Below are 21,153 nucleotides of genomic sequence, written 5' to 3'. Positions count from 1 at the left end.
TCACCTCACCTCACCTCACTCATCCGGGCACTCATCCCATCCATCAGTTGCACCTCGACCAGACCACCACCATCTCTCGGCCCCTTCCTTCCGTCCCAACTCGAAACCCAAGCGTGCGACCCCTTCCTGCCACCTTCTAGTTCCGTGCACTTCACGGCTCACCTTTGCTTCTTCTTTTTTCTTCTTCTTGTTATCCATCCCTGCGGATCGCACATGCTCGACTCTGCCTCAGGAAGGAACAACACCAAGACAGGTCTTTCTCTGCCTCGTATCGCATATTTGCTCTACCGACGACAACGACAATTCGACGTCAATTGGATTAGACATTAGACTTTCGGCCTTCACGGTACGGACTTCTCCTCCCCTCCCCCTTACAACCACATCAAACACCCGTCAGCAACTTACCACCAGCCCACGACTGCCCAGTCGGCCTCACATTGACCAAACCCACCAAACTAACCTCGAGGTCTGCATCTCATTAGGTAGCTTCTCGGGCCAGACCACAAGCCAGCTACTGCAAAGAGGTCTGCGCATACCTTACGCAGCGCAGCGCAGGTGCAGGTGCAGCGGCACAGCGGTACAGCCGACGGCAGAAGGCTTCCATTTGGGATCGCCTCACCACCATCAACTCCAGCTTCGTCTGACCCGTCCTACTCCATCATCCGTCCACTAAAGTCCCCAGCGTCGTCTATGCGCCCTACCTCTACGTCGCAATGACCCAATAGCGGCCCTTTACGCCAATTCTGTGTCCCCCAATCACATCCCACAACACTGCCTTGAGCAACTCCAACCTCGCACCTCAGCTTCCATTGCTTCCCCCGAGCTAGCAACGACCCTTTTTCAACAACTCGCCACTTTTTTTCTTACGCTGTCGGCAGTCAGCTCTTCAGCCCGACGAGACCAGTAACCACACCGAGTGGCCGGCCCAGGAGAGTCCGACACGAGAACGACTAGGAGACCTCATACTCGTGGGAAAGAAACGCCAACCACCAACCTTTTGCCCTCGACATATTGACAAGAAAACAACCTTTTTGGGGGCCATCGTCAACACAGCCAACTTTTGCTCCTTCCTGTCTTTCCACCCCGGTCCGCAATCATCTCCCATTCACCACCCTCGCCCTTCTCTCCTCCAATCCGACTTCTCCTCACCATCTTATCCGCCCACCACGGTCACCACCTAATACCTACCTGGTCCCAGCTGCCGAACAACTGACAATCCCTGGCTACTGCCACTCTTTTTTTCGCTTCGCCAGCAGCACGTCTCCACCCCCCTTGTCGTCGTCGCACCCAAGTCAAGTCCAGCCCAGACCAGGCTGCCCAGCCAGCGAACTCATCTCCTATGTATTGATCCCGTTACAACTCATTCTCTTCAGCAAACGCCATCCGCATTTGTCGCGGCGCCTGGCATCGTCGACATCATGGCTCTCCAGAAGCCAGAAGTTGGCGATACCCTCTTGGTCATACGTAAGTTCATATTCCACTCATCCGCTAACAACGCCTGAGCCCACTCGCCCGCCTTGTCCCGCTCCTCGTCACTCGTATTCGCTCGCGTCATGCAGCATCTTCGTCTCCCCGCCCTTGACAGCCCCGGGCCGGGTCTCTCCGCTGTGGAATTCCATCTGACGTCTTTCGCTTCTTGCAGATGACTTTATTGCTCGCAGCTCTGACGAATTGAGCCTAACCAAGGGCGACCGAGTTGAGTTAATAGAACGAGATGACGAGTTTGGAGATGGATGGTTTCTGGGCAAGCACCTCGTCAACGGAAACAGCGGCCTGTTTCCCGAAGGTTCGTCTACATGGCACCCAACCTATGCAAACAACAAGAAGCTCATCATCCATGGTTCAGTCTATACCAGGCCAGCTCCGAAGACAGCACCCCCGAACAACTTCTCGAAACCACTAGCAACGCTGCCCGAAGTGGTGAACGAATCCAAACAAACAAACCCTCCCGACCCGACCGACGACAAGATTACCACCCCCGCCGCTCCACCCACTCCCACGCCACCACCCGAGTCTCCGGCCCCCGTTACTCTACCTCTCAACAACATCAAGCAGGAAACCGCTCCAATCGAGAGTGTGCCGCCAGCCGTGAGTGCGCCGCCCTCCGCGGCCCTCGGCCGTATCAACACGAATCAGGATCATGTACTCAGCGAAACCCTCAACGTTATCGACGAGCATATTACCGATTTGCGCTCTACGCCTAGCAACGGCGCAATGCGTGCCCCTCCCACCGACTCTGGTAGCGAATACAGTGCTCAGCTCGATCATCGAATGTCCTACATCCACGGCGAAGAAACGGACGAAGAAGAGGAGGGCATGCATAGTCGATCCGAGGTGGAGGCATGGACACCGGACCAAGTTGCCGAGTATCTATTCACAGTCGGCGTTGAGAAATCGCACTGCGAAGTATTCCGCGACCAAGAGATTACCGGTGAAGTCTTGCTGGGTATGGACCAGAGTTCCCTCTTCATCAAGGCATTCGAACTGGGTTCTGTTGGTAGGAGACTCAAGACGTGGCAGAAAATCAAGTCTCTGCAAGACGAGTGTAACAACCTAGGTATTACGACGAGAAGGACGACGCAGACATACGGCAGTGACGTGGGTTCGGAAGATGCCAAGCGGTCTAGAAGCCGCGCCGACACCCTGACCAGCTCAATGCCCAGGATGACACCGGTTGACGACAGAGCCATGTCATTTTCAAGCAAGCGCCTTTCCTTTTCGCAAACGCCGAAGTTGGATACAGCATCAATTGTGTCGCCAGTCTCCCCGATTGTCGACAGTCCCACCCGTCCATCTCACATGAAACGACCTTCGGCTGCGTCCGTCAGAGATTTGCACCACTCTCGCAGGCACTCGTCGTCCACCGACTTCCGTTTGACGGGACAACCTATGGCCAGCACCGTGACACCGAAGCTGGCCACGAGTGGAACGTTTCCCCAGACCGATGGCGCTCATAAGAAGCAACCATCATTTGACAGGAACTGGACCCTTGGCAGCGCCTCAAGCCGACCACTTTCTTCTACCGGGCTTCAAGACGTCATGCAACAGTCTGGTCTACACGCTCCCGAGTCCGCCATCGATACCGACCGCGGGTACTTTAGCGGTACTGAAGTCGATGGCCGACGCCGCAACGTGCTTAGGAAGCGCGATAGCACCGCCAGCCACGGCCGAAAGAACAGTTACGCTGAGGAGCAACGGGTGCGTAGTGCTACCGCTATTTCGAGGCACTCAAGATTCGGAAGCGTCGACTCGAACCGTGACAGCGTGGCCTCCCCTGCCGCGCAAAAATACTACGGCATGCAGTCCACCGCCCACAGAAGAACTGCCTCAACAAGCACCACTCAGTCTGCGCGGCCCGTGCCTCCCGTCAAGGACGTTGGAGCACCCAGCGTCACGAAACTTGAAGGCAAGACTCGTGCCTCTCCGGTGCCCGAGTCTCCTGCGGCCCGCCAGGGTATTCACGCTGAGTGGCTTTCCGCTGTTGTGAAGCCCTCGATGAAGGTGGCCGGCTTGCGCGCAATTTCGGATTCAGTCTCGAGCGATCGCAACAAGGTGGCTTCGCCAATCGACCCATCTCTGAAGGACTCGCCTTTACCCTCGCCCGCTAGAACTGGATCGAGTACTCCCTCTGCGGGGCCCAGCTTCGAGCTCGATTCCCCTGATACCGCAAAGAGCCCTAGCACTGCCACCACCGTAGCGAGCAAGGGCAGCAGGAAGAAGGGCAAGAAGGAGACGAGTGCTTACCAACGAGGACTATTGAAGATCAGCCCCGCTGAAGCCGTCAAAGATGCCGACTACAGCGGGTGGATGAGAAAGAAGAGCTCCAACCTCATGACAACATGGAAGCCTCGATTGTTTGTGCTCAAGGGACGCCGACTTTCATACTACTACTCGGAGAATGACGATCAAGAAAAGGGACTCATTGATATCTCTTTCCACCGTGTTCTTCCAGCCGACAATGAACAGCTGACCGGACTCCACGCCAAGCTCACTGGCGCAGGTGCTACCACCGGGCACGACGCCAATGCCTCTGGAGAAAAGGGAGATGATACCATGTTCATCTTTAAGCTTGTTCCACCACGCGCAGGCCTGTCCCGCGCCGTGAACTTCACCAAACCGACTGTTCACTACTTTGCAGTCCCCAATCTCAAGTCAGGAAGACTGTGGATGGCAGCCCTCATGAAGGCTACCATTGACCGAGATGATACCCAGGCGATAACAACGACGTATCAACAAAAGACCATTTCCCTCGCCAAGGCAAGACAGCAGCGACACCGCCCTCCTGCGTTGATGAACCTCGAAGAAGCTCAAGAAGACGAGAGAAGACGAGCACTCGAGGCGAAGAAGAACGCAGACTCCCTCGGAATCACCTTTGGAGAGACCGACAGCGGGGTATCCGGCATGGAGAAGCCAAACTTTCCCAAGGTGGAGAGTGCTGACCCTCGGAAGTTGGCTTTTGAATCGGAGAACAATGGCACGGCCGGAGCACCGCCACAGAGTGCTTAGAGGTGGAACCCTTTTGAGCGTGTTTGCGGCACTTAATCAGTTCCCCTTCCTTCCTTTCTTGTACGATGGGACCTTTCTATATATACCTTTGTCATGTATGAGGGACACGAATTCCGCATAGGGGCGGCGTATCTGGGATTGCTTGAGGAGAGCCAGAAGATCCAGCAAGGAAGGGCGATGGACCTGGACATACGAGCGAATAATTTTCACAAGAGTGATTCCCTTTGTTTCCTTTTTCACTTTTTTTACTCTCTTTCTTCCTATGGCTGTCGAGTCGCTCTGTCGAGTCGCTCTGTAGAGAGGGCATAGACTCTGTTGGCAGCACAGCATCCGATGCTGTACATACACAGGAGAAGAAGGAGGTCCTTTAACGCGCACTAGAGGCTACGTTGATGAATGGAGTCGGCACAATGGCCTTTGTCTCCCGACAGGGGCTGATATGCCATGGATAGGGGGATGATACCTAATTAAAACAATTTTCTGAACTTCTGATGCCTCTGTGTTTGTGTGTGCGTGTCGACAGGATTCTCTCTGGCGATATAGGTGGAAGAGAGAACGATTTGTTGCCGCAGGCTGCTTACATTGACATCGGACCAGGAGATGAAGTATCTGGCATCTCAAGATTGTCGGAAGAGCAAGGACGGGCAGGTGGGTGTAAGCAGCCTCATGAACAGGGGAAGGAAGGACGCGAGGACCTGGCAGAAGGAAGAGCTCGCCGAAGGGAAGGAAGCAGGGCCAGGTATTTTGAGTGGACGGTCTTTAGGTATCGGTCTCATGATGTATGGAAAGGGGAGGTCCTATCAAACTTATCACGAGTCAATACGATTAAGCGTAGTTGCAGGTTCAATGCCAGTCATACGTCACGCGAGGAGGAAATGGAGCTAAAACCTCCGGTGTCTCGATCCAAATTTGGTCGATTCTGTTGACTATCTACTTTGGTCGGCTAGGCTAACAACCTTTGATTCAAGAGGGGATCAATCAAGAATGAAAGTGTTCACGAGAATATCGTTCCCTTTTCCCCACCATATCCCATCCTGTCCGATTCCTCCTTTCCTCAAACTCATCTCGCCACGGCCGTGTGCCCTGAACAATCGAGGGTATTCTCAAACATGCGAAAAGACGACTGCGAGATGCGACTGCCATTTGCAAAACAGGGGGTTTGACTATGAGGAATTCTCCTTTTTCTCGAGAGAACAGGATATCTCCCAGAGTCGTGTTCTAACAAGAACGAGTAGAGTTGCAAAATCTTGGAAGGAGTCGAGAGTAAGCCAGATTCTTCTGCCAAAAGCAAGAGAAAACGTTGCCTGTCTTGATCTCTTTTTCCCAGATAGTACCTCCTCACTCGAGGGGGGAAGAGTGGTATGTCGAAGAAGTGACTATCCATTTCCTGTGATCCAACATGTTTTCTTTTTTTTCGGGGGTCATGTTGATTTTGTAATTTTTTTGGGTGCTTGTGTACTGAAGCCATGTCACGACGTGGAATCCAGGCGGCTGGTCTCAATAACAGTTACAGGGGAATGAAATGCCGAGAGATTCCATGCCAAGTTTCCGTTCGACGACGATGCTCTCATGATGGGTACTCTGAGCATATTGGCGTTTCTGCTTTTTTTTTGCTATTTTCTCAGTTTTTCGTTAATTGTCGCAAGCAAAACAAGCAGTAGCATTCCGTAAAGCAGCAAAGGAAAAGGACGTCTCGAACTGTTTCGTAAATCGATTCATTCGTGCGTCTCTTCGTCTTCATATAGTCATGCTTCTTCATCGTTCATTCGTTCAGAACCAGTCAGCGTCATAGCCAGGAGCAGGGCTGTCGGGAGCAGGCGCCGGGGGCGCAGTCGCAGCGCGACGGAAGCGACGAGGGGTGCGGAGGCTCTGGAAAGTAGCAGGAGCCTGAGCCTGGGTATAAGCCTGAGCAGGAGCGAAAGCGTCGCTGTAGCCGCCGTGGGTGCTGGAGGCGCTGCTATCTCCTCCGCCGATGCTGCCAGCCGGAGTGACCCGGCCGGGAACAGACGGAGCAGGGCGCGAGGGGCAAGGGGGAGCGACGGTGCCGGGCGAGGGGCCGGGAGGGTTGGGGTAGCCGACGGGAGGAGCAGGGTAGTCTGCCTCGGTCATGCCGTAGTGCTCAAGGACCTCACGGCGCTGGCCGCGGGTGAGGGGGACAGGGTCCATGTCGTCAGGAAGATTGTTGTAGCCCGTCTTCTTGAAGGCGTAGCCGTGGGAGAGGGCCTCCTCGTGGTAGTTGGGATCATTCCAGGGCTCGTCCTTGTACTGGCTCTCCTTCCCCCCCTGGTTCTTCTCGCCAGTGGAGGCGGTGGAGTTGTAGCTCGAGGCGTAGCTGGAGCCCACGGCGGCAGGGCCGGAGGTGGTGTAATAGTGGTCATTTTCCTCCGCGAAGAAGTCGTCCAGATCAGCCATCTGCTGGGACATGGTCGCGGGAACAACAGACGTGGCGGGCGTGGGCGGGAGGGCGGTGGCGCCGGCGAGGCGGACAGCAGGACGCTGCAGGGAAGGGTTGACAGTCACGGTCTGACGAGTGATGTTGTCCGAGGCAGCAGCGGGAGCCGGGGCAGTCGGGGTACGGCTGGCGGACGAGGACGCAGATGGGACACCGTTAAGGATGGCAAGAGCCGTCTCGAGATCGCGCGCCTTCTTCTCGGGAGACTGCTGGACGAAACGGTTGAACTCGTCCTGGATGACGGTCTTGTACTCCTCAGGCGTGAAGCTCCGGTGGGCGCCAGTCTCGTCATCGACCGGGGGCTTTGGGAGCGGCGCCATCTTGCGAGTGAAGCCGGTCAGGCACTTGGTGTTATTCAGAAGAGTCCTAGGGGAGCTACTACTGCTAGATGTGGTGGTCTGAGTCTGAGCCGGGGTCTTGTCCGACTTCTTCTTCTTGGTGGCCTCCTCGTCATCACTGTCGACAAAGTCGTACTTGCTGCTCTTGGGTCTCTTGGGCCAGCTGAAGTTGCGAGCGCTACCGCTACTTCTCGGACCGCCGCTCTGAGTGGAAGAGCCGCTCGTGGTTCTGTTCAGGAACGGGTTGTTGCCGTTGTAGGCCTGAGTGAAGGAGGTGGACTCTCCAGCAACCATGCGGTACCTACTGGAGTTTGACGAGCGCGGAGCATCGGAGACAGAGGACGTCTTTCTCTGAGCCTGCGAGGCGTCCTTGGCGCCGGGCTTGTCGTTGTCGACCGCAGGCTGCTTGGCGCGAGAGGGGATGCGAAGCGGAGCAGGCTTCATGGTGTGAGACGCAATCGAGCGGTGGGCGTAGACCTCCTCGTCGAAGGCGGCAGGAGCCTGCTTGTTCTTGCCCTTTCCGAAACCGGGGACGATGTCCTCCTTCTTGATATCAGTCGAGAAAGTGTCGCGAATCGGCTTGGTATTCTCGAGATGAACAATTTCACCACGAGCGTGAGCGGCATTGACGCGCTCGTACGCACGACGGTTGATCTCATCTCGCTCCTGCTGAGCAGCAGAGACCTTGGCAACCTTGACGTCGTCGGTATCGGATAGTTCATCGTCGGAGACGTGAAGTGAGGTTCGAACGTTGCTCTAGAACGCATCAACCTCCTTCGGGTCTCTCTGGATGAAGGTGTAAGACTCGTCGCTTTCCGCAGTTTGCTGGGAACGGCTATCCATGGCAGTCGGCTTGCCGGCGATGGTCTTTCCCCCAGACTGAGTGGAGGAAGGTGGAGGAGCGGGTCCGTAGACGGGCTTATCGCTAGGCTTGTCTGTAACTTGAGCTTGAGCCTCGTCGAAGGCCTTGAGGTAAGCCTGGGCCTTTGCCTGATACTCTGGCGTGAGGTACTTGTTCAAGTGGAACGGGTCACCGTTGGACGAGCCAGTGCTCGAGTCATCATCATCGGAAGAAGAAGAATCATCATCGGTAGAGGCCTCTTTCGTCTGGCTTTTGCTCTCCGCGGCTTGACCATAGGCGGTGGTCGTCTGGGTCTCGTGGGCCACGGGCTGAGAAGGAGCTGCAAGAAGCGAATCGTCTTCAGAGTGGACGTCGTCGGTGTACTCGCTACCAGAGTCGGCAGGATCGAGAAGGTCGGCGGGCTTCTTGGCAGCACCAAGAGCGCGCCAGTAGTCAATCTTTGCGTAGATCTCTGGATACTTCTCGCGAAGCGAAGCCTCCTTGGTGGTGTGCTCTTCAAGGGTGGGCGAAGTGACAGCCTGAGGGGCAGTAGCGACGGGAACCTCACCCTTGCGAGCCTTTTGGGCTTTCTTGTCGGCCTTCTTCTGGGCCTTTTGCTCGGCTCTGCGTTCGGCACGGGTGGACTTCTTGGTCTCTTCGTTCAGAACACCCTGCTTGGATGATTCTCCGAAAATTTCGTCGAGACGAGCGTTGGTGGCATCGAAAGCAGCTTCCTGGGCGAGACGCTCTTCCTTGGCGGACGGGTGGCGCTTCTCAAAGGCCTCGTTGAGCGAAGCCAACTTGTTCCACAGTTCAATCTTAGCAGCCTTCACCATGGAGACGCCCTCATCTTCCTCAAGAGGAAGGACCTTGACCTTGGTGTGAATGTGCTTCGGAGCAACATAGTTGTCGAGAGAGCGCGCAAGGGACTCGTCATTGAAGTAGTTCTCCATCTTGAGAAGCTCCAGGTCAACAATCTCTCGAACGGATTTTTTCTTCTCGGGCTGAGAAGCATCACCAGTCGCGACAGAAGCAGCGGTGGTGTCAGTAGACTCATCAAACGACGCCTTGCCCTTGCCCTTGTCGGCAACGGGCGACGAGGCGGGGGTGAGATCGAAATCTCCGTGGTCAGACATCTTGTCGGATTTCTCGAGTGTAGCAGTTGCTCCTTCGAATTTCGCGACCATTGCCTTGACCGAAGACGCGACGAATGTTTGACGATCGCGAGTACTCGATGGAGAAGGTGAGCCAGGTAAAACGTCTCGTTTTCGATGAATGATGCTCTGGCTTTCGGGAAGGGGAGGAGGAGATGATGAGGATTTTTGGTCGAATCCAGGAGTGAAATCGTCTTGACGAAAGAAGGAGGAAGTCTTGCGACCGAGATTGGCAGAAAAGCTGTCTGGAAATCGAGCCACTGGCCTCTTCCGGTCGAGGACGCTGGGCTCGAGGGGCCCTCTAGGCTTCTGAGGGCCTGCCTCCCTCAACTCAAGCGGGTCAAAAGAATCCATCGTTAGATGAGCGGGAAGACCAGACGGGTAGGTCAGGTGATTCGAGTCCGGACGGAGTGATGTGCGTCAAAACTTCAGTCGAAGGAGAGGCGAAAGGCAAGATGGAAGCGGAATTTGACGTGAGCGGTTCGGAAGAATAAGCCGTTAAGCAGAACAAGGAGAAAATCTTCATCAACAAAAGGGAGCAGTACGAGGTAACGAAGGTTCATGGGAGCCAGGCCATGCACCAAGCCTACAAGATGAGAACTCAGGGGCGGAGTGAAGACGACTTCCATGAAAGAGAAGTTGGTGAGTGACTGGGGGATTCGAGAGGTGTATACTTGTGTGATCGTCGAGAGTGATGCAGTGTGATGAGAGAAGATGCGTGAACTTGGGCATAGTAGTTCTCCAAATATTGAGGGAAAGAGCACCTGTGCCTGGGTGGCAGGAAGCAAGAAATTGAAAACCAATTTACCATTGTTGTCTTTGATATATTCATCATTATATTCCAGACCATATTCAAGATGAACTTTGCCCCATCTTTCAGGCTGGACACTTGACTTGGTAAGCGCACCTCCTTTATAGATGCAATGCGCACCCTCAATGCAGACATTGTGACCTCGAACTATTGAGAAGTATGTAATACTCATAGAGGAGTACATGTAGGGTCCCTAAGAGGACATTTCAATGGTGTATCATATGTCCTATACTCATAGAATCAGAAGTAGTGTTCACTGGCACTGGTCCTGGTCTCTATAAGAGAATGTTTCCCATACCTTGCTCCCACAGCCTTTACTAGAAGCTGATCGTCTCATTTTTTCCTCGTTTTATGCTCGAAGTTGCTACCTCCCGTAGCTAATGCTGGGGATAATGATATGCAGGACTCACTACCACGAACGTTGTGAAACCTGCTGATTAGCATTAAGAGTACAATCAGGCGATCGAATGAAGCTTGAATCTTCTATGGATTGGGGATCTACGGCCACTTGGCTGAAGGTGTGATTTTTTCGAGCGCTGCTTTGCTTTGTCAAACAGATGGTGTGAATCTCATTAGAGACGTTCAACTTGGAATAATATCGGGGAAACTATATCTCAGCCAGTGCAAGGTATGAGAGCCTCATTCATCTCTCCATACCACACGTATAGTGAGTTTCATAATCCTACACCAATATTTTGCGTCTTCAAGGTGGGCTGTTGGATGATGATCAAATATCAAGTCTGGACGTTGGTGTTGTTGGTTCCTGGTCGTCCATGGCGCACAGACCACCCGGCAGATCCACCTTCCCGGCCACGGCTTCCTCCGTGTCTTCTCAGGGTTCCACGTTGCTTGAAAGGCCCCCACATCAATTAAGTGGTCAAGGGGAACACATCACAGTTGCCCGTCAGTTGGCATCAATCATCAACGACAACCTCCCTCCGAACGAACGAACGAAACCGCCAAGATGGACCCCTACTCTGCCGAAGGCGAATTGATCAACGTCCACAACTATTTCCACCAAGGCCAGTACCAGGAGGTCATTGATTACGATACTTCTGCCCTTTCCTCCGAGAATGAGCTTCCCGCCCGCGTTCTAGTCCTGCGAGCCCGCATCGCCCTTGGTCAAGCCGAAGATGTCATCGCCGACGTGCAGGGAGAGAAGGAGCCCGAACTGGTCGCCCTTGGAGCGCTCGCTGAGAGCGCACTTGGCAAGACGGATTCTGCCGTGAAGACCATCGAGAAGCTCGCCGCATCCGAGGGGGAGAACGCTACAGTCCAGATTGTTGGTGGTACAGTCCTGCAGGCTGCGGGCAAGTCAGAGGAAGCTCTTGCCTTGCTTTCACAGCACCAGGGAAGCTGTACGTTTGACTCCCATTAGTTGAAGGAATTGGCGCTGACCCGGGACTCGCAGTGGACGCTGTTGCCCTGATTGTTCAGATCCACCTCCAACAGAACCGTAACGACCTCGCCCTCAAGGAGGTTACCGCCGCGAGACGATGGGCACAGGACAGTTTACTGGTCAACTTGGCCGAGTCATGGGTTGGTCTGAGACAGGTACGATAACTACACCACGAATGAAAGAACGAGACTAAGAAAGTACAGGGCGGAGACAAGTATCAGCAGGCTTTCTACGTGTTCGAGGAGCTTGCGCAGGCGCCGGCAACGTCGTCTATTGCAACTCTTGTCTCTCAGGCCGTTGCTGAGCTGCACCTTGGACGCACAGAGGAGGCACAGGCAGCGTTGGACCAGGCTCTAGCCAAGGACGCAGGCTATGCCGAAGCCATTGCCAACCTTCTGGTGTTGACGGTGATTTCGGGCCAAGATCCCAAGGAGTTCACGGAGTAAGTTCCGATGCACGACCAAGGCGTCGAGTCGACCTGCTAACCACGTGGACACAGGAAATTGAAGGCGGCGGACCCCCAGCACCAGTTCCTTGTGGACCTGGAGGAGAAGAGTGCGCTATTCGACAAGGCGGCGACTAAATACAGCCCCAAGGTGTCTGCATAAGGTAGACAGCGGGGGGGTGTGTACTGCTGATGAGGCATAATGTTAGGCGTACGGTTTAGAGGAACTCAAATGGAGATACAACGGCTCGGAAAAGCGCAACGAGACCACTCGAATTACTACTTTCCACTTGAAGATACCCATCCGTTCGCCCTCGCTTGATCCGAAAGTCGGTTCCTTCTTTGCCAGATGCGCGCGACCCGCCAGTGATCGGCAGGGCTCGAAGGGTCTATGGTTTCGCCGAGACCGTCTGGCCAGCTGTCTGTTTCGGGCATGCATGAACAAACCCCCGGATCATGATAGGACGGAACTGGACTGAGAGGGCCGGTTGACCGAAGCCGCCCGAGGTGACGGATCGGTGGCTTTACACATCGGCAGATTGACATCATGGCTTCCTATTCTTGATTAGCACCAAGCGCCAACTGGACGGCCGGGGCCCCATGCGCCTGACTCAGGGCTTTCTCCCAACTTTTAAGTCAAAGAAGTACAAAAATCACAGGCAAGCAATTGCTATTAGGGCTTACTGCCAGGATAGTCCAGTGGAACTTGCGCTTTGAACAGTTCTGGCTGACGGAGCAGACTTTCCGGCAAGGATTGAGTTTGAGTAAGGTGTGATGAGCAGGACATCCGAAAAAAAAAAACGAAAAAAAAGTTGCCACTATCTTTCGCATCGCACAGCATCGAATTTTGTCTCGCTTGTCTCGCCGGTCTAGCATTGTGGATCGAAGCCGGACGTGGAGGGGTAAAGTAAAGTGAGCACTCAGGGTCTTGCACGGACGCGCGGGGCTCAGAGAAGGTCGAGTTTACAGATTTCGCGATGCATACTACGTATGCTCAGTCACTACATCTCACTTCTGCAGACACATGCAAAGAGCGCCTTCAACGTCATCGGTTGCTGTAGGTTGAACATATCAGCCGTAACCTACCGGTCAAGGTCTGCTACCTTACGACGGCTCGCAAGGGGTTTGACGCCATGGAAAGTTGTCGATAAGGACTCTTTGTGAAGGATTGCAGGTTCCTACTGGTCTGGCTCACCTTGGTATGTACAGCACAGGCCTCATTGTGTTCACCGCCAAAACGGACATGGGCCTTGATCGGCTAGAACATGCTCCTCGCACAACTGCATGGCGAGGACTCGTCGAGGCCTCAGTCAACCGGAAACCAGACGAATGAGCAGACCGAGCCGCTACAGATGGGATGGATTCATTGGAGGGCAGCGAACATGGAGGGCACGTCCAGGTTCCGAGCATGGAGACTGGAGAAGGATGGAGGCTCCGCTCGTTTGCCCCAGCATCGCCGACCTCGATTGTTTCGATCTCGTCCTCAAGGCTCAAGGCTCAAGCCCCTTTCACAATGCATATGCACGTCTCCACGGGCCTTGGGCTAGACGACCTGGAGTGTAGCAGCAACTTACCGTAGAAACTCGAGCGCTTCAAACTTGCGTTAGCCCGTGCCAACCCTGCTAGCTGCCCATACTAAACCTTTTCGGGGGGTCAATTATATTCGATTATTAAATCGACTATACCGTATAGAGAAGGCGGTAAGTGATTATTTTCCATTTCTTGCTCCTGCCCAACTGCCTCCAGCCTCGACGGCGAGCTTTCATTGGCCAGATCAATCGAAATGCTAGCGTACGCCCAAAACGGGTGGCGGCCACACTTGACCACTTTGGGCAGTATTACGGTTCTGCCAGAGCGCTAGCAGGGTTGGCACGGGCTAACGCAAGTTTGAAGTGCTCGAGTTTCTACGGTAGTAACGACTCGGGGGCCAAACGACCAAGGCACGTACACCGTGGCCAAGCTTGCCTGCATCGCGTCACATCGCGTTACGACAAAAAGTCACTTGGCTAGCGCATCTCGTTGAAGGTTAAGCGCAGTTAAACTGCATGTCGGACGCGGACCAGGGCATATTAGAGCCCTTTTGGTGCTCTTCTCAGCAACTACGGAGTAAGGTACTTTACGCCTCAAGCAACGCGATAAAGAGCCCCACTGAGGGACGGAATGACATCACCGTGCAGGTAGCTCGAATTTGACCATTTTCCCATCAATTCCTCATGTTGATTCCCCCATCCGCCAACCAAATGCCACATGCCTCTGCTGATGGCAAAGAAACGACTGTGGGCTTGTCACCATGTATCCTTGCACGCATCATGGAACGACGCAATGCCGTCTACCGCACCCTCAATGCAGCACCTTCATCCTCTCTGGCATCTTCATGTCCCAACTTTCCTTACGTTTTCTGCTTTGCTTGGATCAGCTCGGCGCAGTGAATGTGGGGACGACGGGCTTTAGACTCCGCTCTCGGTGGCATATTTCCCATTTCCCCCATGTCTACCTATGTACTGATGCGGCCAGGCTTTCGACCGTGGTTCGGGGGGGGGGGGGCTGGAATGTTCTGTTTGGTGGCACCTTTCTCTGTTGATTTTATCTTTTTTCCCACACTCTCTCTCACTTTTCGGATGGATGTATCATGTCGCCTCCCGATCCTTCCCCCCTGCTCAAGTGAACTGATGGGGCACGCTTCGCTGACCGAAGCATCGGGTTCTGCAGCCATTCTCGGCCATTCTGGTGGCTGTCTCGAACAGTCGGAAACGGTTTTGTCTGTTCACTTTGTTTTTAACCTTTCCGAATGTCGGCTTTGGGAGGGCTGAATGCCAATAAGGTGCGAACCAAGGACTGCCATTCCACTGGACTCGTTCCGGGTTCGTTGGAGAAATCTTTCTCCTGGCGATCATCAGAGGCTCTGCTAGACTCTGAGACCTGGTTGGAGCCCCCAAGTGGCTGTCTGCCACATCGCCCACAGCCATTTGTCAGATTGCACAGCCGGCCGCCTTCCGTTCCGCGTGCGAGGGTGTGGGAGCGTGGCAATAGGTACAGCCAACCCATCCCGCAATTCTGAAAAAAAGCCCAAGAGTCAGAGAGAAAGGGGGGTAAAGGAATTAGCCAGTCATACTCCGTACACTGCTCGAATCTGGCCCTGCTCCTCGTTCGCGCTAGAACGTCCCAAGTGGGCATAGTTCGGAAAAGCCAGATGCCTTTGCCCTTTGGGGCCCTGTGAGACGCCGTCATCGTATGTGGTGTCCATTGGCGACTGGCAGTCTGCGGTGCGCCCGTTGACGCCGTCCGAGTCGGCGTCTCGGCCGCTTGCCATTGTGCAGTAGTATCCCGGAAGCGGCTTTTGAGAATCCCAACGAGAGCGGAGTCCTTCTCGCTCAAAGGCTGGCTGGCCTTGGCTAGGGTTCTTCTTGTTCGGCCATGATCCATGACCCCCTCGTTCTGGTATACCTAGTTTCTCTTTCGTGAAAGCCCTTTGCTCATGCAGGTTGGCGCGCCCTGACGCCCCGTATTTGGCGGAGGACTCGGGGGAGGGACGGGGGTAGCGGGGAGGGGTGTGAAGAAAAAGCCAACTACCTTTCGGAATTCAGGCCGTCATCGTGAAGAGGATACTTTGGCTGGCCGGCTGGCTTTGCGCCTTTTCCCCCTTTCTTTGCCGTTACCGGTTCGGTCGAGAGTTCGGCAGTATCGCATGTGGGCATTGCATTGACTTCTATTAAAGCTGGACACCTCCCGTTGAAACTTGGACGTGACAACCTTAATTCCCAACTACCCAACCTCTTTTGCGCATCTAATCGAGACTATAAGTATCTCTTCCAGTGCCAGTAAATACCGACATCTTGGTACAACCAAAGTATACACAATCTTCCAATCGCCACAATGCCTATCGCCATCTCTCCCTCAACAGTCAAGGCCGCCGCCGAGTCTGGCCTGCCTGCTTCGCAAAACAAGAAGCGCAAGATCATCTGCTTCTCAGGTAAGATCACCTCCGTTCACCCCTGGATCTCGCCACTTGCTGACAACGAATCCTCCAGACTTTGACGGAACAATCTTCATGCAGGACACCGGCCACATCCTCTTCGACGCCCACGGCTGCGGCTCCGAGCAGCGCGAGATCCTCGACGAGCAAATCAAGTCCGGCGAGCGCTCCTTCCGCGATGTATCCGAGGAGATGTGGGGATCCCTCAACGTCCCCTTTGACGACGGCTTCGAGGTGATGGAGAAGAAGCTCGAGATCGACCCGGCCTTCCAGGAGTTCCACAAGTACTGCATCGCCAACGAGATCCCCTTCAACGTCATCTCCGCCGGCCTCAAGCCCATCCTCCGCCGCGTCCTCGACACCTTCCTCGGCGAGGACGCCTCGGCGCACATTGACATCGTCGCCAACGAGGCCGAGATCACCGACGACGGCTCCGCCTGGAAGCCCATCTGGCGCCACGACAACGAGCTCGGCCATGACAAGGCGCTCTCCATGGGCGAGGCCCGCGAGCAGGCCGAGATGGCGTGCGAGGACGGCACCATCCCCCTCATCGTCTTCATCGGTGACGGCGTCTCCGATCTGCCTGCCGCGCGCCAGGCCGACGTGCTGTTTGCGCGCCGCGGCCTGCGTCTGGAGGAGTACTGCGTCGAGAACTCCATTGCCTACATCCCCTTTGACACCTTTGCCGGTATCCAGACCGAGATCCAGCGCATCCGCGACGAGGACGACAAGAAGACGGGCGGAAAGGGTATGCCCGCCGCCTTCAACCCGCGCGCCAACATGTGGAGACGCATGTCGAGCAAGTCGGCGATCCCCAAGCTCGTCGCCATCACGCCTGCCGAGGAGAAGATGTTCCTGTGGCCCGAGGTGTTCAGCGTTGCCACGCCCAGTATCGAGAAGGCCAACATTGCTCCCGTCTTTGCTTAGGCGTCGTGTCAGACTCGATTGTCTTCTCATTTGTTTTATCGTCAGGTCGTTTTGTGTTTGAAGACGACCCGGTGCATAGCGTGCGAATTTGCTTTGAGAGATAATGGTTCGGGTACTCCGGCGTTGGCTTGGGCTACAGGGTTTTGTTTGGATTAGAGATCTGGCGACGTAAAGAGAGGTCGATAAACTATCTTCCATATCGTTAGATATAGATACAGATACAGATCAAGGATACAATGTCTTGCCATTTCAACTTATTGCCACCGTTACGAATGATTGCCTTGATATATGATGAAATCGATTCTAAGAAGTTGCTTGGGACGTGTTACGCTCCAATGTATTACATAGGAATGATCCAACAAAACAGAGCCTAGTAAAAGGGGCTTCGAAGCGGACGGAAGGGCGACTGGAACAGAACAATTTTGTCTTTGAGGGGTATATCGAGACGAGTTCCCACATAGAGGGGAACAGAGTCACATATCAACATCGTGACACGCCCAAAATGTGTTCCAAAGACTTCTTGAATTCAACTCAAGCCTCATCCAGAGAGGCTTTCTTCCTCTGTATTTCTCGTGTCCCTGGTTCCCCTGACCAGCCAAAGCAAAACACTAGGGTATAAACGTACTACAATAACCGTTCCCCTACGACTGTCCAGTCCAGTCCCGCCCCGTCCCGTTCATCCATTTGGCCGAAGGGAACGACACCAATCGTCATCATCCATTTCGTTTCCCATCTCTATGCCGTTTCTCAAGTCCTTGACTATCAAGCCAGACCAACTTTGCCCTCCGACCTTGCTTAAAACAATAATACATACACACACACTTCCCCAATTAACACCATTACAATGCCTTTCCCAGATGCAGAAACTTTTTTTTTCGAAACAAGAAACCAGCAGAGAGCACTCGTGACCCCGACTCATGACAAAAGGGGTACTGTAGAACCCGAAAGAGAAAATATGTACAGCTGAACGGGAAATGGAATAAGAAACAATATGCAAACACTGAGGTGACCCAACGAAGCGACCAAGATCAAGCATACCCCTTGGCAGGATCCAAGACGCTCACGCCCTGACTCGAGAACGTAGCGTGCCCAAACGTAGTCTCGGGATCCTGATCGACGACGCCCCACGCGACGTTGCTATACGCGGCGCCCACGTCGCTCGGCGGGCGGTGACACCGCGAGGTAATCACGGCGGAACACCCGCCGCCCTGCAGCACGAGCGGGTTGCCCGCCTTCTCCCCGTCGACGCTCGTGGGCGACGGGTCCGCGCGCCGGAGACCGAGGCCCAGCACCAGCGCCGCGACGACGACCAGCAGCGCCAGGAACGCGAGCAGGCCCACGCCGCTGAAGCCGACGCCGTTGATGGGCATGGGGAAGTTGTCGTCGCGGGTGGCGGGTCGCATGTCGACGGACACCATGGGCACGGCGTTGCTCAGGACGAGGCCGAGCGCCGCGAATAAGGCGAGGAGGAGCCAGGATAGGGGGCGGGGCAGGGTGAGGTAGAGGCTTGTCGTCTGGGTGCCGCGGGGCCGGCCTGAGCTGACGCGGAGCGGGAGGGAGATGCCAGGGAGGGCGTACTGGCTCAGCTCGTGTGAGAGGTAGTAGGAGGAGAGGAGGGCGTTTGTGGAGAGGTAGAGGGCGGCGAGGAGGAGGTGGGGGAGGGCGGCGACGATGGCTACTCCGGCGCGGGCGCCGCCGTTGGGGAGGGGGTAGAGCTCGTGGGGGAGGGCGCTGCCGAAGGCGCCGAGGGAGGAGGACGGGTCTTTGCCGAGGGAGACGGCGAGGGCAGCGGCGGCGAGGGCGGCTGGCGTGGCCCAGGTGATGAGCCAAAAGGTCCAGAGGGTCAAACCGGGTGTCTGGAACCAGAAGTGGTCGCGCGAGGTCCAGTACTTGGCCTCGCGGTAGCCCCAGCGGCCCTGTTTGACGTCCGTCTTGTCGAGGAGGCAGATGCCGCGGGTGGTGTGGTCGGGCTGGGAGATGAAGGAGGCGAGGGCGTCGCCGAGGGTGACGAGGGGCTCGAAGCCGGTGAAGAAGTAGACGGCGCCGATGGCGGAGACGGAGACGAGGTTGAGGATGGCGATGACGCCGAGGAGGGAGCCGTTGAGGACGACGGTGCAGGGGTTGCGGTCCTCGGGGCGGGCGAGGCAGTAATCGACCGAAGAGCTGTTGATCTTGATCTGCGTGGGGTTGGACGGGTTGACGATGAAGGGGGCGAGGGAGGACCCGGACTTTTGGGTCTGGACAAGGGCGTTGCTGGGAGCGATGACATCCGTGACGAGGACGACGGCTGTGAAGTCGCTTTGGTAGACGCCGCCGAATTGACTTGCGCACTCAGCGTTTGTGAAGTTGGTGAGCTGCTTTCGGGACGCTAGGTCTTGGAGGTCGAGAATATCGCCTCTGGAGAGACCGCCGGCGTTCGTTTCTGAGGCGTTGCTGAACTGGCCCGAGGCGAGGAACTCTTGTGTGACAAAGACGACCTGGTGGGCGTAGCCAGGTTGTGTCGAAAAGATTACGGCATTATAACTAGTGAGAAAGTCAACGCCTGTCAGGTCTGATGAAGGGAAGCATGCTTTCAGCAGTAACAGCAGGAGCGCGCGCATACATTACTTGGGTACTGACGGCCGCCAGCATAATGATGACCGTCATGACAACCCGCGGTTTCGAGACGAAACGCAGGTTTCTAAAAGAAGGGATCCCGAGGTCGAGCCACCGCCTCCCGTCGTGCGCCATCTCAATCTCGATGCGCGTGGGACTGCTCAGGACCTGGAAGACGTAGTTGGCCGCCGACAGCAGCACAATGGTGATGACGTTGATGACGACAAAGAGGCCAATCTTGAGCTGTTCGGCCGTCGCGCAGGAGCCCTTGAAGATGATGCTCTCGCCCCTGATCATGCCGACGACGACGAGCGCGAGGACGAGGCACACGATGGCGACGATGAGGATGGCGAAGCCGATGATGATGTTCAACGCGATGCCGGCCCTCCAGCCCGACTTCATCCTGCTTAAGGTCCCTCCGCCTCCGCGCTTCTCGTCCGCCGGCGGCAGCATCCGTTCGAGATCCCCAATCTCGTTCTCGCCTGTCGACGGTCGATCCGTGGTCGCCTCGTCGTAAAATCCTTGCGCGGCCGCGTGATTCGCCGCGGCGGCCTGTGCCTCCAATGTGTCTGGGCTCTCCGTCTGCCTCTTGCGTTCCTCTCTCCGCTGCGCCATGGTCTCGGGCGTCTCTCCCCTGATGTAGTTGATGATGTAATCCGGGACGATATTTTCCAGAATTGTAGCCGTCGAGTTGCGCTTTCCCGGCGCCCACGTCGCTCTTCGTGTCGGTTCTTTTGGTTCTTTTGGTGGAAAACTTTGCGGGTCCGGGAAGCTCCCCGTGAAGCCAGTAAAAGGCCTCGACGAGGCGACATCGGAAGCGGAGCTCTGGTGACGGAGAAAAGGCCATTGCACCGTTTGCCTGCTCACTGTACTATCTCTCTGTTCATTGTTTTCTTGAAAGCGGACTCTGCGTTGAGGGAGTTATGTTAGTTGACTGCACAAACTCAATTCTAAAGATTCTGTAAAGAGGGTGTGCTGGAATGGTCCAACCTTTCTATCCTCTCGACCTGCCCTTCGTCGTCCCATACATATCTGTAGGACGGCCCATGATCTCTGGGTGGAATTACAACTTCCATGACCTCGTGGAGGACGGCAGCGCAGAGTCGTTCGCGCGGCACATGGACATGAAGAGATTAAAAAAGAAGAATGAAGAAGAAGGATGATTGAAGGTATTGCCAATATGGATAAGGTGTAGTATAGTATAGTTAGTAGAAGCCGGTCAATGCGGGATGAGGCAGAGGCGTCAGCAGCAGCAACAGAAGGCAGATCGAAAGACTGTAGGCCTGGTTCTTTTGCAGCAGCTTCTTTTTCGTCTCGTCTAGAACAGTAAAGACAAAACAGAATAGAGTTTTAGAGTGACGTGCAACTGACACGTTTGGTGAAGGGGGCGGAAGGAGGAAGGGAAAAAGGCATCCATGGCCGAGCGCCAGGGTTTGCGATCGTCTTGTATATGTCAGAGGACTCTCTCTTAGCCTCTCTTTACTCTCCTTCTCTTGTCCGTCCGACCTCTCAGACTCGGACGGCGGGCCTGGTGCGGGAGAGGCGGCGCCCTGACAAGGAAGGGCACAGAAGCGTAGGTGGAGGAAGGGTGGTGACCGATTATTGGACTAAAGGCATGGGCAGATCATGAGCAGGGGAGGGACCTTGTTTCCCTTCGGCGTAGGAAGGGATTTGAGACTTCTCAGGCCTCTATTCTGATGCGGAAGGATGAG

The 21,153-nt window shown here is 55.2% G+C and overlaps 6 protein-coding genes across 6 annotated transcripts; 3 read left to right on the top strand and 3 right to left on the bottom strand.

Moving 5' to 3' along the window:
* Window positions 1-1,256: 1,256 nt before the first annotated feature.
* Window positions 1,257-4,506, top strand: CABS01_01544 (SAM domain-containing protein; the record flags this gene model as incomplete). Its single annotated transcript, XM_060534924.1, has 2 exons — window positions 1,257-1,464; window positions 1,643-4,506. Coding segments are annotated over 2 exons (3,072 nt in total), but the record flags the coding sequence as incomplete, so codon positions are not given.
* A 1,770-nt stretch (window positions 4,507-6,276) lies between these two features.
* CABS01_01543 (uncharacterized protein) lies at window positions 6,277-9,645 on the bottom strand (the record flags this gene model as incomplete). Its single annotated transcript, XM_060534923.1, has 2 exons — window positions 6,277-7,989; window positions 8,068-9,645. The coding sequence occupies 2 exons, from the start codon at window positions 9,643-9,645 to the stop codon at window positions 6,277-6,279; spliced, it is 3,291 nt and encodes a 1,096-aa protein (XP_060398112.1).
* A 1,421-nt stretch (window positions 9,646-11,066) lies between these two features.
* CABS01_01542 (coatomer epsilon subunit) lies at window positions 11,067-12,109 on the top strand (the record flags this gene model as incomplete). Its single annotated transcript, XM_060534922.1, has 4 exons — window positions 11,067-11,460; window positions 11,514-11,656; window positions 11,705-11,943; window positions 12,001-12,109. The coding sequence occupies 4 exons, from the start codon at window positions 11,067-11,069 to the stop codon at window positions 12,107-12,109; spliced, it is 885 nt and encodes a 294-aa protein (XP_060398111.1).
* A 2,943-nt stretch (window positions 12,110-15,052) lies between these two features.
* CABS01_01541 (uncharacterized protein) lies at window positions 15,053-15,256 on the bottom strand (the record flags this gene model as incomplete). Its single annotated transcript, XM_060534921.1, has 1 exon — window positions 15,053-15,256. One exon carries the CDS (start codon window positions 15,254-15,256, stop codon window positions 15,053-15,055), a length of 204 nt encoding a protein of 67 aa, XP_060398110.1.
* Window positions 15,257-15,819: 563 nt separating this feature from the next.
* On the top strand, window positions 15,820-16,846 carry CABS01_01540 (2,3-diketo-5-methylthio-1-phosphopentane phosphatase; the record flags this gene model as incomplete). Its single annotated transcript, XM_060534920.1, has 2 exons — window positions 15,820-15,916; window positions 15,975-16,846. The coding sequence occupies 2 exons, from the start codon at window positions 15,820-15,822 to the stop codon at window positions 16,844-16,846; spliced, it is 969 nt and encodes a 322-aa protein (XP_060398109.1).
* Window positions 16,847-17,874: 1,028 nt separating this feature from the next.
* CABS01_01539 (uncharacterized protein) lies at window positions 17,875-20,517 on the bottom strand (the record flags this gene model as incomplete). The annotated part of the gene is made up of 3 exons (XM_060534919.1): window positions 17,875-19,369; window positions 19,449-20,348; window positions 20,432-20,517. 3 exons carry the CDS (start codon window positions 20,515-20,517, stop codon window positions 17,875-17,877), a joined length of 2,481 nt encoding a protein of 826 aa, XP_060398108.1.
* Between the last annotated feature and the right edge of the window lie 636 nt (window positions 20,518-21,153).

Source organism: Colletotrichum abscissum (genome assembly GCF_030869225.1).
Source record: "Colletotrichum abscissum strain IMI 504890 chromosome Unknown Scaffold_3.1, whole genome shotgun sequence".
NCBI lineage: Eukaryota > Fungi > Ascomycota > Sordariomycetes > Glomerellales > Glomerellaceae > Colletotrichum > Colletotrichum abscissum.
This window is presented reverse-complemented; position numbering and strand designations above follow the sequence as displayed.